The following is a 19392-nucleotide window of genomic DNA, read 5'->3' on the forward strand; positions in this document are numbered from 1 at the left end:
AAAAGCACACATACTGCGCTGGCTGGAGGGACAAAGGCAAAAAAAAAAAAAAATGACCTTCAACATCCAATGACAAATCAGTTTCTATCCATTTATGAACAGCAGTTAGAGGGGGGTCAAATGCCCAGCTGAAATGGCTTTTCAGAGGCTTAAATCTGTCTTACTTTTGTGGTTTTCTATTGAACTCATTTACTTTTGACATATTGCTAAGTGCGACACAGGACAGAAGCCTTTCTACTGCTTCAAACTCAAATGACTCATAAATGGAAATATACATACAGTATACATACAGTATACATATATATATCCCTCCAAACAGTAATTAATAGACATCCTTTTTTTTAATGGCAGGATAACAATAAGTTTTCAGTCTTGATGTAACAAAATGTATGTACGAGAGCGGGGTGAGTAGGGATAGAATAAAGGAGGAAAGGGAAGGGTAAATAGACCAAACGAGCGAGAACGCAACATTGCATGGGAATGGAGACGGATGAGAACATGACACAGGATGGAGTCAGAGTGTGACAGACATGCAGAGGAGAACACAAATGAAGGAGGGGGCAGGGATGTGGGAGAGATGCTGGTTGACTCAAACCCCCCGAGCTCCCCTGATTTCTCTGTGAAAGACACTGTGATGAAAAGACGGATGGTGTGTGCCCTCTCTGCCAAGACATGCCCAAGACAATGACATCACCGTCAAGCTAGAAAGGACACGAGGCGAGAGCTTGAGACTCACACTTGGATCTTTTTATTAATTATTAATCACTCATTATTCATACTTTCCCTTGCGCTGAGAGTATCCCGTTGCAGTGATATCATCATTTAGTCCTTAGAGTTAAAGAGGTTCTGCAAACAAAATACTATTTTTGCCTCTGCAGACAATCAGTGTGTCACTTCACGCTGACAGCGATCAGAATAAATTTCATGAATTTAAGTGCATTCGTTCTAAAATTAAATATGTACTATTACATATATACTGTACACAAATTAATGCATTACACTGCAAGAAATAAAAATAACAGATTTAAATTCAAAAGGCGTTAAGTCACAGAACGTGAGGAAGGGGATTTTAATTCCTTCCTACTGTGGAGATTGTGTGTGGTTTATTTGATATTATTGTTGCAGGTGTTTGATTGCAGTGAGCCGTCGTCACTACTGGCGCTCCTTCATTCTCTTTGCTTTATTGTTGAGGTAACGTGCTTTGCCCTCTTCGAAAAGTCTCTGCTCCTCCTCTCCTTCAACCTGAAGAAAAAACAAATACACAAAAGATTTCTTCTCAGACACATTTGTCATCCACAAACATTGTGCACTGAAATACTTCCTCTTCTTTTAGTATATTACCCATGCACATAAAGACCTGATCTAATTTACCACACTCTGCTATTGTAATTGCCACTCATCATCTTGGTGAGCCGCTGAATGCACGACTGAAACTCCGAGAGGTCCTCATTAGTAATGTACGCAGAAGAATGCAAATTTGAGCGAAAACCACAAGCCGTTGATGGTACATCTGCAGGACATCGACACATCTGGATGCTTTTAAAGGCTTTTATCTGATTGGATAATACAGCCTGATGAATAATCCCTGCCAATTTTATATAATTCCAAAGATTTGATATTAACAGTCCAGTAAATATGCACTATGAAAGATTTGTAGGGACTTACATCATTGAATTAAAACAATCAAGTCAAACTGACGGTTAATTAACCTTACCAACGCAATCTTACTGTGTCTCTGGACATGAATATTTGCTCTGACATTCTGAAAAGCCCTTCTATGTAGTTCAGCTTGGTCTGCTGAACTGCATGTAAGTGGGAGGAAGCACTTGCTAGTGCAGTTAATTAAACTGCATGGCAACCGAACATTTTAACAATACCACCACAATGTTATGGCACAGCTCCGCCACTACCTCTCTGGTGTGCACACAGAGGAGACTATCTGAGCATCGGACATGTCGATGTGCAGTTTGATACACAGTGCATCTGCGTTAAAACGCAACCCTCTGCTCTGCAGAGAGCTGGTGGGTCGGCTCATTCAAGAGCCCCGGCCACTCAGAGGATGAGGGCGCACCGCTCGCAGATGGCACACCTTGATTTCACGGAAAAAGCAGGGTGGTACAACGAGTACGACAAAACATCCTGGCAGGGACAAGAGAGAGAGTCGTGACACAAATGTGATGAGAGTATGAGCACCGGCGGGACTATCTTATCAGTGAACACGTTCAGGATCGTCCAGCTGTGGTATTGCTTTGTTTAGTGGATGTCAGTTATGCAACAGTCAACATATTGCTCAGCTTTTGCCATCCAGCTGAAAGTAATGACTAATTCCAGTTCATTGCCTTTGAAAAAAAAAACGAGAGCAAGTCTCAAAACTGTTGGGCTTTTTTAAATGCACATGACTTCATATACTGATCTTAAAATCAGTCATGAACTCAAATATCTGCAGGATTAGGCATCTCACTTCAGAAAGACCTGCAACAGGATTTTTCTTTGCACTCAGTTCATACACAGACAGCAACTGTAAGTGGTATCCCTTCATCATGTTGTCGTAAATACTACTATGCTCCTTTAAAAAGCAGAAATGTCCTACTCCAGCAGTCATGTTGGAAGGCACACAACAACAGGAATGTGACCTTTTATGTCACAACGTTTGTGTCTGTGTGGATGATTTCCTGCTACGGTAGTTAACACTTCAACTTGTTAGCACTCCCATCTGGAGTGAAGAAGCAGAATGCACAGAGGGCTGGTGGTTTTAGTATTGTTTAGGTCAACCTTCACAAAGTGATTTAAGATTCTCACACCGAACAGGAATGTATTTGTCATCCTACTACCTTGCCAAAGACTTCTATCATCTAACAAAGTCAAGACAAAGACACTAGTAAAATTATTGTTTTCTTTCTCTGAATCCATCACCAAAAAGCTTTGAAATAGAGAATTATACAGAAGAATAGGCTAAGTGCACCATGCAAAAGTTCAACCCTTGGATAAGTTTAGCTCTGAGGTTTAATCATAAATGCTATCTGACACAAATGTAAAAGCTTTATGAATAAAAAACGTGCTCCAAACTAACTCCAACAATCAGCAACCACAACCTCTTTTAGCAGCCAACTAGCTCTATGTAGTTAATAATTAATGAATACAAAGCTGAGAAGACTAGAAGGACAATGCAAGGTATTTAATGCAGCCATTTGGAAAACAAAAAAGAGCTACAATAGCTGATGGGTCATAGCAAGAAGGTTCCTGGTTTGAATCCTGGCAGGAGCTTTTCTGTGTGAAGTTTGCATTTTCATAATCGGCCTCCTCCTACACTATAAAAACATGCATTTCAGGTTCATTAGCAGCCCTAAAATGCCCATAGGAGAGAGTGTGAATGTGTGTGTGTGGTTTATTGTCTGTATGTGACCCTGCGATGGACTGACAATCTGTTCAGGGTCTATCCCTGCCCTTTGCCCGAAGAGAACTGGGATAGACTCCAGGAGATCTCCGTGACCCAAAAAGGAATAAGCATGGATGGATGGATGGAAAAGTTAAAAGACTTTCCCAGAGAACAGCTTGTCGTAATCCAATGAAAACAAACAAATACCTTTCAACTATATTCAGACTCAGTCACAACTGCCAAATTTGTGTATGCATGACTTTCAGAGGAGAGCCATCTTGTGCTCTGAATCATTTATGTGCAAATGATCTCCTCAGCAAACCTGATCAAGCTAAAGTGGAATTTCTTGGCAGATTCTCATGAAAAGAAAACCCATCAGATCGTTAAACACTGGGAATCATGGTTTAGATGGACAGTAATACTTGTGAAATTTCACAAAAATAAAGAATAATTATTTAATTTTATGCTAACAAAATATGTAAGCAAGCATCACTTTATTTGTAAAAAAAAAAATAAAGTTTAGAGAACCAGATCAGAGTAGAACCACCCAGCCTCCCCATCTTCATCTCCACCTACGACGTCCGCACACTAAAATCATGCTGTACTTGAAAAGTTGGATGTTGAATCGCTTTTTCTTTAAAAGTTTGACATATTATTCATAACAAGAATTGGTTTTAAAAAGGGGTCATTTCTGAGGCAAAACTGCAGATGAGGGGAGTAAATAATTGAGTATAAATCTATCAAGTGTTCCTCAGAATGTTGTGTATTGACATGTGCTCGGTCTGCTGACCGTGCTGTCGGGTTACCTACTGTGCCCTTTCTGTCACTGGTAAAAATCACTTTTAAAGGCTGAACAGAACATACATAAATAAGCTATTAATATCATTTGTGACCAAATTGATTGTCATTGTAACGTTGTACACAGATCTTGAAACAGCCAGTAGATTGTAGTACTTTGCTGAAAGAGCACCGTGGCACGGCCCCTGTAATATTTTCATTACAGCCTTTCACATATATTTAATTAAGACCATAAAGAAATATGTCAACCGGTGAAAAAAAACTGTAAGACAACTATAATTGAATTCAATTACACTTCTATATCCATACTGCGATTTGGCTTGAGATGAATAATTTAATGAACAAAGCAGTTGTAAAAAGCTGTATATTTGACAGACTAATGGCAACAACTGACAGCTTAAAATCAGTCTCGCAGAAACAATGTAAGACTGAGTGATTTATGAGAGAAGCACCAACATACTGAGGTTAGAACAGCAAAAGAGAAATTAACTCATATTCACATGCACTCACTCCTGTTTTTCTGGGTTTTGTCATTGTTAAATGGGCTTTTGGTCGGTTTCATCCATCCATCCATCCATCCATCCATCCCTCCCTCCCTCCCTCCCTCCCTCCCTCCATCCAATCAAAGAAATATTCACAGAATTTGGTAAAGCTGTGGTTGATTTGTGATTCAGATATTTCTTGACTAGTAAATCTCTTCAAATAAACAGGATCAAGTGGCCAAAAAACAAAATAAAACAGATGTGTGACCTCTGTGCCGGATATATTAGTTAGTGGGACTGTTGATTTAAATTCAGCGAACCAAACAGTGTAACCGTGAAACAGGGACAAGGCTTGGAAAAGGGACTTGCTCAAACAATGCCAGCAACATGCTAGGGGGCTCCTTTGAGTTGGCACATGGTGTTATCAGAGTGGCTACGGGGCGTCTGTGGGACTGCCAAATGTCACTGTCTGAAAAGTAGCATCAAGCTGGAAGCAACTGACTTTAGACAAATACAAGCCATCTGGACGGCATGAACATTCATATTAACCTACATCATGTTTTATTGTTAGAATAAATGGTGAAGACTTTTCATAAAACAGATTATTTAAATGCACATGATTATAATCATGATTCATATCTGGGCTCAATAGTGTTTCGATCTTGTTGTCTGTAGATTTTAACAAAACTTTTTTTTAAATTTCCATTTCTATTATTTGACAGGTTACTTTCAGACCGAGTGTAAAAAGGAATTATGTGGAATTTTATTTATTTATGGATTTTGAAATTGTCCATCACATCCAAAAGAAATGTGTAGCTTTAACCTGTCAAGATCAAAAGAACACTATAGTTTAAGAAAAGACAAACTGTAATTAGCACATTTTGACCAGTAAAAGATGCTTCAAAAAGAAGACTTGGATTTACTTAATAAATGTTGAAGCTTTTTAAACAATTCATTCTTCTGTATGAGGATACCATGAGATGTTTTAAGGCAAACACATTAGAACTTGCCATGTCGACCTTATTGACGCAAAATCCATTTTACATTTTAATATAAGAGTTATAACATTCTTAACAGTCCTATTTTTTTCCAATTTCTCACCAAAAGTGCTGATAATCTTCGGAGCAAGCTTCACAAATATGATCATATAGATTTCTTAACCCATTTGACAGCCAATCACAATTAGCAGGAAAGCCACCAAACAGGATGCTAGATGTAGTTGCAGCAGCCGTTGCATGCTGCAAAAGCAAAAGCTACTTATACATCGAAAAGAAACCATTTTGACCTTTAAGTAATCCTGCAATAAGAAGAAAAAAAAAAATCACACACACACACTTTTCCATCAGCGTTTTACAACCACAGTTTTAACATGATCAGATCAGGTTGCCATGGTGACAACACCCCAGTGAACTGCTTGGCTGCCTCATCTCTGCTCGCAGTCATATTTAATGTGTTTATTTTTCTGACTGTAAAGGAGTTATCTTAAAATCTACAGTAATGTGGGCCTACAGCAGTGTTGCATTAATGGTAACATGCACTGCATACAGCCACAACGGGAAGTCATGTATCAATCACTTTCAGTCAGTCAGCTAACCTGTGCATTCCCAAGTCATTTTGTTTTACGTGTTATTGTGTTATGGGTTCGTTTATACCGTGTATGTGATGAATATTTACAACAAAACAAGATAGTCACTGTTACTAAGATCGGGGAAAGTTTTGATCTTTTCAGAAATGGATGGTCCTCAGTTAATTTATTTAGTTATTTAACAACAAAGGCATGTTTGAAGAAGAAATGTTAATCGGTGACATTAAGAATAAATCCTTTGCAAACTAAAGCCAACTTAAAAAAAACTTCCAAGTGATTCAAATGTTTAAAGTAAAGTGATTTAATGCCATGATGTTCCCTTTGTTTTTGCTCTGACCTGGATACAGTTTTAGGTATTGACTGTAAATATAAATATTTAAGCGTCTGTGAATGGAAAACCGTATCCTACTCATATTCATAAATGACAGTCTTATACAGATTGATGGACAAAGGTGCAATGAGGCAGTAAGGTGTTGTGCTTGGGATTGCCACAGCCCAAAATACTCGGGTGCGAGTGCACCTGCGAACCCGCTTCTGATCATCTTGAATGGGAAGCATCTAAAAATAAATCTGCATCACTTCATGTGGACTACAAGAGGTTGCCATGACGACTAGCCTTGTTTTTGTGTCAGGGGAGGCCAGCTGAGTCTCCGCCAACAAGAAGGGTGGGGGGGTTGTTCGCAGAAGACAGTAACGGAGGAAGTATGAGGAGAAGTCAGTCAGGATGGGATGGAAGGAGGGGCTGGAGGAGTTGGCAACATGAAAAAAGGAAGATAAAGACAGAGTGTAAGAAATGTAAGAAAACCTGCTGTGTAGTCGGTGAAATCAAGTAGTAAGATGATGCTCTGCCCCTGTGAAGGGATTTTTCTGAATGCACAGTGTTGAACATCAGCTGTCTTTCACATGCACGCTCTGGGCTCAGTGCAGTGTAACCACAACACAGCAGGTAGCTACTAACCACGAGCAGAAGAAGTGCTGACCCTTGAGGTTAAAAAAACAACTAATAACATCATCAGATATTCAGTAGAGACATACACTAGTCAAAGGGGCTTCTGGGCTTTTTGAAAATCATTTCCACACTGGCCCAGCATGCAGATGTAACAATACTTTTCAAGGGTAATGCTGGAGAGGCATTCCCTGGTATCCTCCCTGCTCTTGCTGTCCTCATGCCCTACTTCAGCATTACCAGCAGTAAGCTTACATTAGTGCCAGTCAACCTACAACCCCCCCATCCCCTTCCCACAAACACACACACACAGAGACACACACACACACTCACAAAGTCCCCAGTCCCCTGCTGAGCTAAAAACAGAAAATCTAAAGATAGTAAAGGCAGCGAGCTCAATGAAGATCAACCGAGGGGAAGAGAATGTGGGGAAAAGCACCTGCAGTCAAAAATAGCAGAGGCAGGCCTTTCGATCAAGCTATTTATAGAACACAACTGGGGCAAAATCTGCCATCGTGTCATGAAAATTTTATAAGGGAAGGTCTGGCATTTGTTTTTAGCTTACGGGGGGGTTATATAAAGAAGTGGGATACTTAGCGTGGTCCTCTGAAATATAATAAAAACTATGATCAATGTCTCGAGAGGGAAATATTTGTCCTGTGTATAAGCTGCATGGAGAATGATGTGGACACAGAACTGGAATCTCATGTTTGGCCTCGACACTTTATTAGGTCCTTTCATAAGTTTCTATTATAGGCTGCAGATAATGAACGTTTACACAAATATGTGAAGGTTTAATCCCTAATTGCAGCCACGGCAGTGGAAGGAAAGGAAAACTGTTGAAGTCCCACAGCATACTTTGAGAAAAATGAGTAAACATATAGACTTTCATAGAGAGGGAGGGAACAGGGAAAAGTGTTCGGGGAGGGAACTGTGCAGCAGTGGAGTTAGATGTTAGCCAGGATTTGTACTCTGCATCCGTCTTATTAGGCAAATTAACGTCATTAATGCATTTCCATCACCGACACTCTGCGAAACTTGGGTATAAAGTTAACCTCTTCCTCACTGAGAAAACTTGAGATTCCTTCTTGAAAATGACACACCGGCTTTTAAATGTGTAAATCTCTGCAACTGAAGATAACAAATGTGATACTGCACCAGAAGTGGTGTATTCAAGCTTTATTCAATTGGCAGTGTTTTGCATGGCTCAAAGCGTCAGTTTGAATTTTTGAATTTTGCAGTTTGAAAGAGAAACTTGCATCAAAGCATTTGTCACAGGACCAGGTGGGAAAATCACTGCGTCCAAACCATTCAGGGACTAATTTGCCATTGCCAGAAATTCCAAAAGTAATGTTTTTAATGCCAAAATAGAGCTTTATCTACGCCAAAGGATTTGAATTTGTTAGTGGATTCCTTCTTTTTTGGTCAAGCCCTCATTTGGAGGTCCACAAAGGACGGTGAGCTACAGCCTTGTGATCCTCTCTCATATACTGATGTCATTTGTGGTCACTGATCTGTTCAAGTCCACTAAAACACTAACAGCTTCACACTTCATTTTGAATCTTCATCCCACATTTTTATTTTTTTTTTTCACATGGGCAGACATACTGCCTCTCTTTGTTCCTTCTCCTTATTTATTTGATGAACCAGCTATGAGCAACGACACCCGAGGTTCAATTTAGTTTTCTATTTAAGCCGTCGGGGATGAATTTTTAAAACCACCAAGAGATTGTTTGTTTGTTTTTTATCCGCTTTCCATAAAACTGAGGGAAACAGAGAGATACAAATGGTTTTAATCATCACTGTAATCCTTATATGTTAAAACAAATGCAAAAAAGATGTCACGCAAGATGGAAAACCGGGTAATGAATGCAGAGGGGGAGACAGACAATGGGCAGTTGTTTTTTGTGAAATGGAAATAGGGAGAAGGACAGGCGCTTCTGAAAAAGCTGCATTTTTATCTGGTGGGCGCATCAGCAGAGAAATCTCCCTTGAAAGAAAAAATACGGCCTGGTGCTTCAGACTGATACTGTTCTTCATCTTCAAGTGTGTCTGGATGTTTACGGTCAAGTGTCAGTGTCGCATTTAGTGGCGTGACGAGCACCTATAACAACTATTTCAGTGTTTCACACTCATCCAAAGTGCTTTTCTACCAGCAAATTGGTAATTTCACAGTGGTTTACTTAAAATGCAGCAGGCTATGCATTACTGTTCGTTTGAGTTCTCAGTGTAGGTTACGTTGCATTTCATAGACCATAAATAGCATTTTTAGAAAAATCTTTGATTTGTTACTGAGTTTTAATGGCAAAGAGTGCATTTTAATCCAGAAACAGCTTTGTTCTTCGCTTTCTGGATTGCGTAGTGGTCATTTTTAGTCCTGCTGGTACGCCTGCGCACTCAAGAGAATAATAACCTGCTGGTGGTCTTTCAAGTTTCCCAGGGGGTACCCTCTCTTCAATTTTGTGAACATTTCTTCAAGAAAAAACAAAATGATCAGTATGCATCACTGTATAGTGTGTTGGGATTTTGTAGTGCTGTTTTCAAATGTTGGCTGGTGTGCTCTGCAGCAGCTGTAAAGTACATTACTTGAATTCTATACAGCAGAATATTGCAATCGGGAGCCAGAAGCTGTGGATCCAGAAGAGCCTGTTTATGCCAACGTCAGCATCTCTCATTGGGGTTTTATTACTTATTGAGAACCCTTAAGCAGAATAACTCTTCAGAGGTCTCAACCTTCAAGCGGCTAATTTCCACTCTTGAGACAGGATTTGAGAAATTACGACTAAATTATATACCAGAACCATATTTAACACCTGACTCTTTAAATATGAACAGTAAATAAACTGGGTGAATGCCATTTTGGAGAATAGAAGCAAAAGGAGGGCTGGAGATAAGCTCATACAACATTTGGACAGTTTTAAAACGATCATCAGAGAGACAATCAGTCTGCAAATTGTGCCAGGAAATAATTTAAATGTGCTGAGTTAAACAGATGGCCTGTATGCATAATGTTTGCATAATAAACAGGGCTTGGATCACTGTGCACTGCAAACAGCGGGGATATTTCTCTTGTCTGCTGGTAAAGATGCACTTTTTACTCCCAGAGAAAACAGGGAGTAAGTGCTGAGTGAGGCACTCATGTCCAAGGATGTTTTAGGTACATCAGCACTCCACCTTCAGTCGTAACACCACGGTGAAGCAAGGAATTAAATTAATTGAAGAAATTGAGATGCAAAATTCACACATCAAAGACAGTATAACAATAGTTCATACTAAAATAAAGCGACTGGATGGCACCCACCTTAAGAGGGGGGACAGGCAGAGGCTTATTGTCCTTATCCAGGGAGATGAAGGTGAAAAAAGCTGAAACGGCACGATATTTCCCGTTGTCTTCCTCCACCAGGGAAGTCGCATCTACCATCACTTCAATTTCCATAGATCTGGCACTGGTAAACGTGAGCCGTCCCGTCACCGTCACCACGCAGCCTATGAAAGAAGAAGAAAAGGTAAGTACTACACTGGTTTTCAGGATTTTTTTTAAATAGCAAAAGTAAGCTGCAAAAAAATGCCTTTTTTATTAGGATGATCATCCTAACTGAATAATTCACAACAGCACTTCAACTTTTCAGAATCTTAATGTTTCATGTAAGCTCCTCTACCCTTCAGTTGTCAATAAAAAATTGATTTCCTTAATATATTTGATATTTTACAAGTGTGGATGGAAGAAGTTGCCAGTGAAGAAAAAAGAGAATCGTTAACATCTCCCTCTGAGATGGATCAGGTTTAACATCATGAGAAAACGTGAGAAACAACATAAGAAACATTAATGAAATTAATTTTAGAACCATGACACGTTACACTGGGCATAAGTTTAAAGAGAAATCAGCTGAGGACGTTATAAGAGAAGCTCCCGCCATCATCTTCTCCCGACTGCAGCTTTGACTTCTTGAGGTTGGTTCCACTGAGACAGTCCAGTGATCCCTGGCGGGAAGTATTTTAACGACTACAATCACTCTCAAAATGAAGTATTTACAGATGTAAAAATGAAGCTGTATCTCTCTTTTCAACGTTATTAACATTCTGCAGTTAAAACAACCCAAGGTCTATTATTAGATGGTGTGTGTTTACAAAGAAATTTACATTTTTTTTCCTTCTTGCTCCCTAATGAAGGTTTGCACTCCTCACTATCTAACTGTGGGCCCAGAGGTTTTTTTAACTTCAATGTTTCTTGAACATTTGTTGCACGCAGACACATTTGGATGGCTGCAGAGCATTTCTCTGTCTTGCTTTAGATTTCATCCTGAGATGCATCGAATCCATGTTTGAAATATCAAAAAATAATTGTCCTTTAGCCACAGCAGGGAGGATGATAAGCTGGGCATCGCTGATGTGTTTCTCTATTCTCTCTGATGTGCCTGCACTGTTTTATTACTACTGCTGCTGTAGTGAACAGGAGATACGGTGTTGCTGCTGAAGTCTGAGACAGATCTGGCAAAAATGAATGTGATCCTATAAAGCAGTTGGTCCAATGTAATATAAAATATGCATATGAAATTTAAAAAAGGAGGGGCTTTGACAAATTTTGCACAGATGGAAGAATGAGGCCAGCCATGCAAAAATACTCTTAATTACAAGCAGATGATCTTCAACAGCATCACTGAAAGACTTCATTGTATTCAGAAAATATTAAAAAAAAAATCTAAAACTCCATTGCAGAACTCAAAAAAGAGTAGGAGGGGAAACAAACAAAATCTGAATATTTTAAAGCACATAATAGCACTGCAAGGTTGTACAGTATGCACATTAATAGATAATAGGCGAGGGTGTCAGGATTGGGTTTTAAAGGCTTTTCAAGAAAGGATAGGTTTTTGCTCACTATTTTGTATCAAAATGCCAAAGATAAGCCAAATACAAAACCACAAATTCACAAAACTAGTCTTAAATGTGACCAAGTCTATCCTTAGACTTGGAGACTGGACTGAGACTCGACTAAGACCTGACTGTTTTTCTGCTATGCAGCTCTGTTTATTCTTAAGACAGAATACAGAAAAAACTGACATTTGGGCATCCAACCACGACTGCTTCTGGCCAATTACTAGTAGGTACTGATTGGTTACCCTAAACATGACAACCAAAAGTATTTAACCTAGTCAGATAGTTTTATAACATTTGAAACATGTTTGGTTTTAAGGTTATTTAGCAGTAAGGTGGGGTGCACAATCACAGATAAAGCAGGCGTAGACCCACTCTCGTATAAGATGTGTATCACATTATCACAAGTAGCAGTCACAAGGTCAAAATGAGGAAAAAAGATAGAAAACAGTGAAGTTCTAAGTAAAGAACTTTAAAAGGGTGATTTGGTGAAATGGCTGAATATCACGATGGGCTTTGACAAGAGCACAAGCGCATCCACTGAAGCCATTTATGTTCTTGCTGGTTGTCTGGTCCTTTGAGTGGTTTAACATGTCGCCATCAGCAGCGAGTCCGCTCTCCTTCAGATAAACTGTGGCTGACTCAGACGTACGAGGCTCAGCCAAGCGAAGCTTGCCCGGCTCAGTGACATGACACAAAAATGAGCCCCGATCATGTGTGATTGTTAAAACGCCTCCATGATTAATAATTGATTTCTGCGGGAAGAGGATCTTGCACGTGTGCAACGCTGAAGGTCAGCCAACATGGAAAACTGCCCATAAAGCCCAGACTTCATTGTGTGTGGGTCAATCTGAGACTTTGCTGATAAACTAACTTCACATTCGTTGTGTAAGCGGTTTTCTGCCTTGCTTTTTAACGGCGGGCGCGGAGCAGTCACGTTTTTTCATGAGTATTAAAATGATCAAAACTCTAACAGTAGCTTTGACTGTAAAAAACCAAAACCCAAATCTTTGTGAACATCTATTAAGACAAACAGCATTTCAAATCGGGATCCTTATGAAACACTGATCTCTTTGTTTCTTTCTCTCCAGCTTTGCTTTCACCTTCAGCATTCCTTTCTCTCTTGCTGAATATTCTTTTCATCTGACATTCAGTTTTAGAGGTTTTATGCCTTTCTTCTCTTTATTTGTACCGCTGGATGTTTTCCTGCAGAAGAGAACTGACTGAACTCTCATGTCACATCAACGGCTACTATCTAACAGCCGTGTGGTGGATTCCCACTGTCATATCGCACCTATTATTTTTAATATAAGGCACTGCAGTTTATTTTCTTTTTTGCAAAGTCTCAAATTCGAGAGGAAAATCTGTGATACTGGTGGTTAAGCTGCCACAAAGCTTGGGATCTATTCAGTTTAAAAGATGTAACCCCTAGAATTACATGATCAAAGTGCAAAGAAAATGTGAACGAAGCAATGAATAGGCTAAATGATTCAAATAGCGTGTTATCTATTGTTTTCCACTGAGATCTCTTAAATGTGACATACAAAAAAAATGCAGATGACACACAAATCCAGATAAGTATCCTCCAAAAGGACCCCCAAAAGCACATGCACACTCCTCAGTCTGTTTAACTTCCCACTCGAGCGTGTTGAATGTTCCTTTTGTCTGCTTGTCTTCATGCTTGTTTGAAAAGTCAGATGTATAAGTTAAACATTTTTGTATCCACTACTATTTATAACAGACACTTAAAGGGTAAATTCCATATTGTGGTATTTTTCCTCCGTCAGGAAGAATGAAATGTTGGCATCGTGTCCTTCAGAGAACCATCAACGCTTATAATCTCGCCAATGATTATTACTATGACTGGCATTTCACGTTACCAAACGACCTTTTGCAAATATTAAAGCTTTAGTAATATAGACACAGTGTTATAAGATATATAAAATGGGAACTTTTATAGTGGAAACTAAGCATCTGCTGTCTTTGTTCTCAAGAAAGCATAAATACATATTATGCCAGTAAGATAGTGTGTTACAGGAAAGAAAAGACATTTCACTGCCTCTCTAAAAGGTTTAGCATGAGACTGAAAGAGCTTTTAGATTCTCTGGAAATAACTTCCCTGCTTGACAAAGCAGCGGGAGGTTTCTTTTGAGACAGTCCAGCCCACACTAATGGAGCAAATTAACACAGTATGGCCCTTCTTTTAATTAATGCAGAAAGTTGCGCAGCTTTAATTCAGTCTGTCCAGTTTTTGTGCATTTATCTGGTTTAAATTGGTCCAAGGAGAAATTAAATCATCATTTTTAAGCCAACGTAAACTTTGTTTAGCCTCGGTTGCTGGTCCTGTGATGGGAAACCGCTAGCTGATGGTTCAAATAAAACACAACAAACTCTGATGTTTCAGTCCTCTACAATGTTTTGATATTATTTATGCACAGCTAGTTAGAAGGAAGAGCAACAATAAGAAAGCTCGCCACAAACTGACAAAATAAATCGCGCCGTGCGTTTGACTGAGCCAGTAGCTGTATTTTGGGAGTCTTTGTTTTGATAGTTGACCATTAGTTCCCCAACCTTACCTCTTGATTTTTTCTGTCAGGCCACCTAAAGCAAAATGGGGAAACTGTCGTTGATATAAAGCCTAAGTCACAGTAGAAGCCAAGGGAAATCATGTCAACACAGCATAAACACGAGGGACAGATTGGGGCAGGAACTGGCAAATGTAGGAGCAGATGAGAGATGTGGACACGGGTCTGAAATTACCCGCTCTCTTCATTTCACTTTGTTCACTTTTTTTTATAACCTTTTTTCATTTAATCCTGCAGCTGCGAAAAAAAGAGTATTTTTGACTTTTTTAAGATGCATTTTTGAGAATTGTATTGCCTTTATCTAAATAAGTGTGGGGAAGACAGACAGGAAAGTCACAAAAGGAAACACGAAAAAGGACATTCTGTGAAAGTCTGGCCAGCTGGGAATCAAACCAGGGACTAACCGCTGAAGGCGTTTGTCTCATGAAGCATGCACTCCACTCAATCAGATTACGGGTCGCTCCATTTTAAATGTTTTAAACATCTCCCCACTCGCGTCCTACCGCTGCTTAATGCTCAGCCCTCTTTAGAAGAACACAAGAACTGAGTGAATTATCCTGCCTGAATGAAGTCGCCTGCGTTTTAATGCATGCACTGTAAATGCAGACGTGTTAGAGCTGACCTGGCAGAGAGCCGTGCTGAGCTGTGACATTTTCTCATTACTTCATATTCTGTCATGGGAAGAGATGCAGCTGGTCTTTTACGACCAACTCATCCTAAAATAGTCATATCATTTGAACGTTAGCTATGGAGCAATGGAGAGAAATCAGGCATATGCCTCTTTGAAGCTATGTTGTCTGCAGCATTCAGAAATAGTGCGAATAGTCATTATGGTGAATTTATTTCAGCAAGACGACTTCAGTCCCATTTAACAAGAGTTAAAACTTAAGAACTACAGCCCCCATTATTGGTCCACTTGACAGAGAAGATACAAACAGATGAAATGGGGTTGAGCCTGTAGAATAAATGACTACCAAGAACTGAAGACAATAGTGCATGACAGGCACCATAACCACTAGTCTTGTATATGTCCATGTAGCCTTTTTTCAATCACAAGTACCTGGTACCAGCAGAAAAACTGAGATCTGTGCCAAAAAAAAAGAAAACACCGGATCCAACAAATCATTGGAGTCAGTTACCGCATCTTCTGACCTAGGATTACTGCTCATGTAAGCAATCTTGGGTTTATTATTAGAAATTTCCTTCAAGTGGGATGACTTCTGCTTTGCCATTTGACAGAAACATGAGTGGTCCAATTATGCAGTAACTGCAAAATTTGAAACCAAACACGTAATGTTAGCCCGTGTCTATTTCTCCGAACTTTAGCAGTACAACACTGATGGAAACAATGCATCAGAGGGCTTTTGTTGCCAGTATAATGCACAGATACCCTCCTCGATTTGCTCTGACGGTAACTTCCCTCATCACGATTTGCATCTGTTTTGACAGCAACTCTGTTGTAAAAACAGTGGTGACAGTAAAATATTAAGTTTCACAATAAAAAACCCAATATACAGCAACTAAGACTTCTACTGACCATTATTTGGAGAACGGTCTTCTCTTGAGCGAAATTCGAAATAAAAAGTCTACACAGTTCAGTTTGGGAATTTGGACCTCACGGGCTGCTTTGAAATAGATAATGATCAATTAAAACACGTCCCTAAGATGCGGTAGCAGCTCTCCAAACAGAACTAATCTGTAATCAGAACTAAACAGTGTGGCAGCTGTCGGTGTTGGATAGCCTAATTAAAAACTACAGTCTGATTTTCTTCACAGCTCCATGCAGCTCAGTGAGACGAATGAAATGAAAACTCAATCTAGATGTGGCTTCACGGAGCCTTGTGCCGACATTATGGTGTATGTTTGCGACTGGTTTACATCCTTTAGACCTGTTGGTATACATGATTTACTTAGATTTCTAAACATTTTCTCCATGCCATCCTCACCTTTCTTGATCTTGCGATGGAAGTTAATGGCATCCACAGACGCAGTGACGATAAATGTGCCGCAGTGTCGAGCTGCCACAATCCCAGCGACCTCATCCATCAGCTTCATGGTCACACCTGCGGCAAACACACGCTTAGTTCAGTTAAAGAGAAAGATTCATGGATTTTCTTTTTGAAATATACCACGAAAGGACTCTGTTTGAATAAAACATGTTTCACTTAAGTCTAACTGTTGAGTGCCAAGCTATCTCAGAAAGCTGGACCCATCTGATTCAACCTTAAGAACTGTTGCAATATCTACACTAATATAACTTATTATTTGTTACTCAAAGTGCTAATACAAATCAAATATCTTCTAATGTCGTCATTGCAACATGCAATGACATGCAATGATGTTGATACTTTTCTAATTTCTAATTTAGACTTCTTGAGTTTTTGTTCAACTTAAAGGCAGGGTAAGGGATTTCTGTATGACATCACACCTGAGTATATTTGAAACAAAACATGAACAAAACAAGGCGAGGAAGCTCTTTCATTCCCATCATTCTGGTGTTTTACAAGCAAACGTGTCCCATCACGAACTAACACAAACCACTCCTCCACTTCATCTTGTACCATCTTGTTACTTCATCTTGTTCATCTTGAACAAGTCTTTAAAGGCAAATGTAGTCAATAAATGCAAAAACTCTGAGCCAGCTCTGAGAAGCTATTTCATAGAGATGATATTGTAAAAGCTGATGGATTCACTGATGCAATTAGAAAAGTATCAACCTCAAGCTATATTACAAATGACTCAACTTGCAATTTTCTCGACATTAATTGAATTCTCAGACTCATTAGTTCAATGTCTATTATCTTACTGTCAACATGAAGTGTTTTTAATAGACTTTCAGCTGAATGATCCATGGCTGACTGCTGCTGCTGCTGTGAATGTTCAATACACTGCTGCATTATTCAAATATATCCAGTATTAATTCCAACAATCCGAGTTTACCTTTTAAGGCCACGTTTACACATATACAATTATTATTTACAAAAACTGATATTTCCCCCTCTACTTTTTAAAAAATACCCTCGTTTACACGAACCCGCATAAATACACTGTTAAGGTGCTATGAACAGCCAAACCTGCAGGGGGCAGTGTAACGAGAAGCTTAAAGTCATGTTAACCAATCGGAATCCTGGAATAAAACGTCAACAAAAGACACGTGTAACTTTCGTTGTATTTTGTTTGGAGTGACAGAGAAGTGGAGTTACTTTTAAGTGTGACTTAGAATATAAAACAGGTAAAATACAAGAAAATGTTGATGGTGGCCAAACAAATTGTAAACACAGGTCGCACACATGATGCTGCTGATGTTTCTGTCGCATAATGTGACATTCTGGAACCTAAATGTCCGTTTTCCTCTGTTTACAAGCAAACGTGAAAACTGAGTTTTTGAAAATCTCCACTTTGGCCGGAGTTTTCAGAAATGATCGTTGTTGATGACTTTGAGCTTTGTTTTCGTGTAAACGAACGGCTAAAAAGTTTTTGCTACGTGTAAATGAGGCCTAACACTGCTACATGACGGAGTTTGTTTAAATTTTTTAAATGAATTATATTGACCTTATTTACTTCCAGGCTCTGCTTGCACACTCACTGTCCTTAAATGATTTGAGCACCATGACTACTTTAGTACAACTGCAAAAAGAATTAAATTAAAAAAAGGTGATGGATTTTGGAAGAGAACCAGGAGATCATACTGATGGGGAACTGTTTCCAGTGATGACACAGTCCAGAACATAATCACCAGCAAAAGCATGTGTTGTTGTTAAACTTCAAAGACTTTTGGATACTTAACAGACAGATTTAATGGAAATGAAGTATTTATTGGGAAGGATAAACACATGCGTCATTGCAATACCAAACCAACTGGTGTTTCAATTTCAAAAGCATTTATTACTATTTTAGTTATTTAACATGCATTAACATGAACAGAAAAAACCCATATAGCCTACAAAATGAAACAAAGGAAACCAGCAATTATTTCAGAGCGGAACATTTAACTATTAACTAGTGTCTAAGCTTCCGTGCTCCAGATCGTGGTCTGGAACAACTTCATAATTGAACATCAAGTACCACATGACGAAAACATTTCCCATAAACTGTAACAGCTTATTCATCTTGCAGCTGTGGTCTGTATACTAACAAAGGATGCTGTTTGATTACCAACCGCAATAACTGCCCTGTTCTGTTACTGAAAGTGCATCCATTATTTCGCTTGATGCACTGTGTGACCAAAATATGAAGCCTAATATTTACAAATATAACTGGTTAGAATTTGGACCACAGTGTGCACATTTAAAGGGACACAATATATTTTCCTGCACGACAGATTCCAGATGACAGAGCAACAAGACCTACTGCTGGACATGCACCAATTGATCGGTTGGTAACTGATACATTTTCATCTTATCAGTTCTGACAAGTATTGGCCAATACTGACCGCTGACATCAACCGACACTACCTGATATATTTATATAGTTTTATTAATTCCATGCATCATATTCACAACATTCATTTTTTTAAATGTATTTATATGTTGTGGGGGGAGGCAATATTTCCATCAGCATAGATGGAAATTGCAATTAGTAAGGAGTTTGTGATAACGCAGTCACTGGGGAGCAAACTGAGAATGTTTTCAGAGCATGCTCCATGTTCTGAGGTCAACAAAGGCCAAGAGAAGAAAAACTAAGTCAGCCGAGCACACAGCCCGCAGCAGAGTCTTTAATTGTTACATTTAAAATTGGTTGTTGATTAT

At 39.2% G+C, this 19392-nt stretch overlaps 1 protein-coding gene across 6 annotated transcripts in view; it reads right to left on the minus strand.

Annotated features, from left to right (window-relative positions):
• Nucleotides 1-711: 711 nt before the first annotated feature.
• acot7 (acyl-CoA thioesterase 7) overlaps nt 712-19392 on the minus strand; it is a 53962-nt gene continuing 35281 nt past the window's right edge. For 3 of the 6 annotated variants that reach the window (XM_061735013.1, XM_061735011.1, XM_061735016.1), the window contains 3 exons: nt 16591-16707; nt 10489-10673; nt 713-1242 (listed from right to left, as the gene is read on the minus strand). In XM_061735013.1, coding sequence (XP_061590997.1) covers nt 1153-1242; nt 10489-10673; nt 16591-16707 — 392 coding nt within the window. In that variant the 3' untranslated portion in view covers nt 713-1152. Of the gene's footprint in view, nt 1243-10488; nt 10674-16590; nt 16708-19392 lie in introns of all 6 variants that reach the window. The other 3 variants (XM_061735014.1, XM_061735012.1, XM_061735015.1) reach the window with 2 other exon arrangements.

This window comes from Cololabis saira, chromosome 12, assembly GCF_033807715.1.
Source record: "Cololabis saira isolate AMF1-May2022 chromosome 12, fColSai1.1, whole genome shotgun sequence".
Classification (NCBI taxonomy): Eukaryota; Metazoa; Chordata; class Actinopteri; order Beloniformes; family Belonidae; genus Cololabis; species Cololabis saira.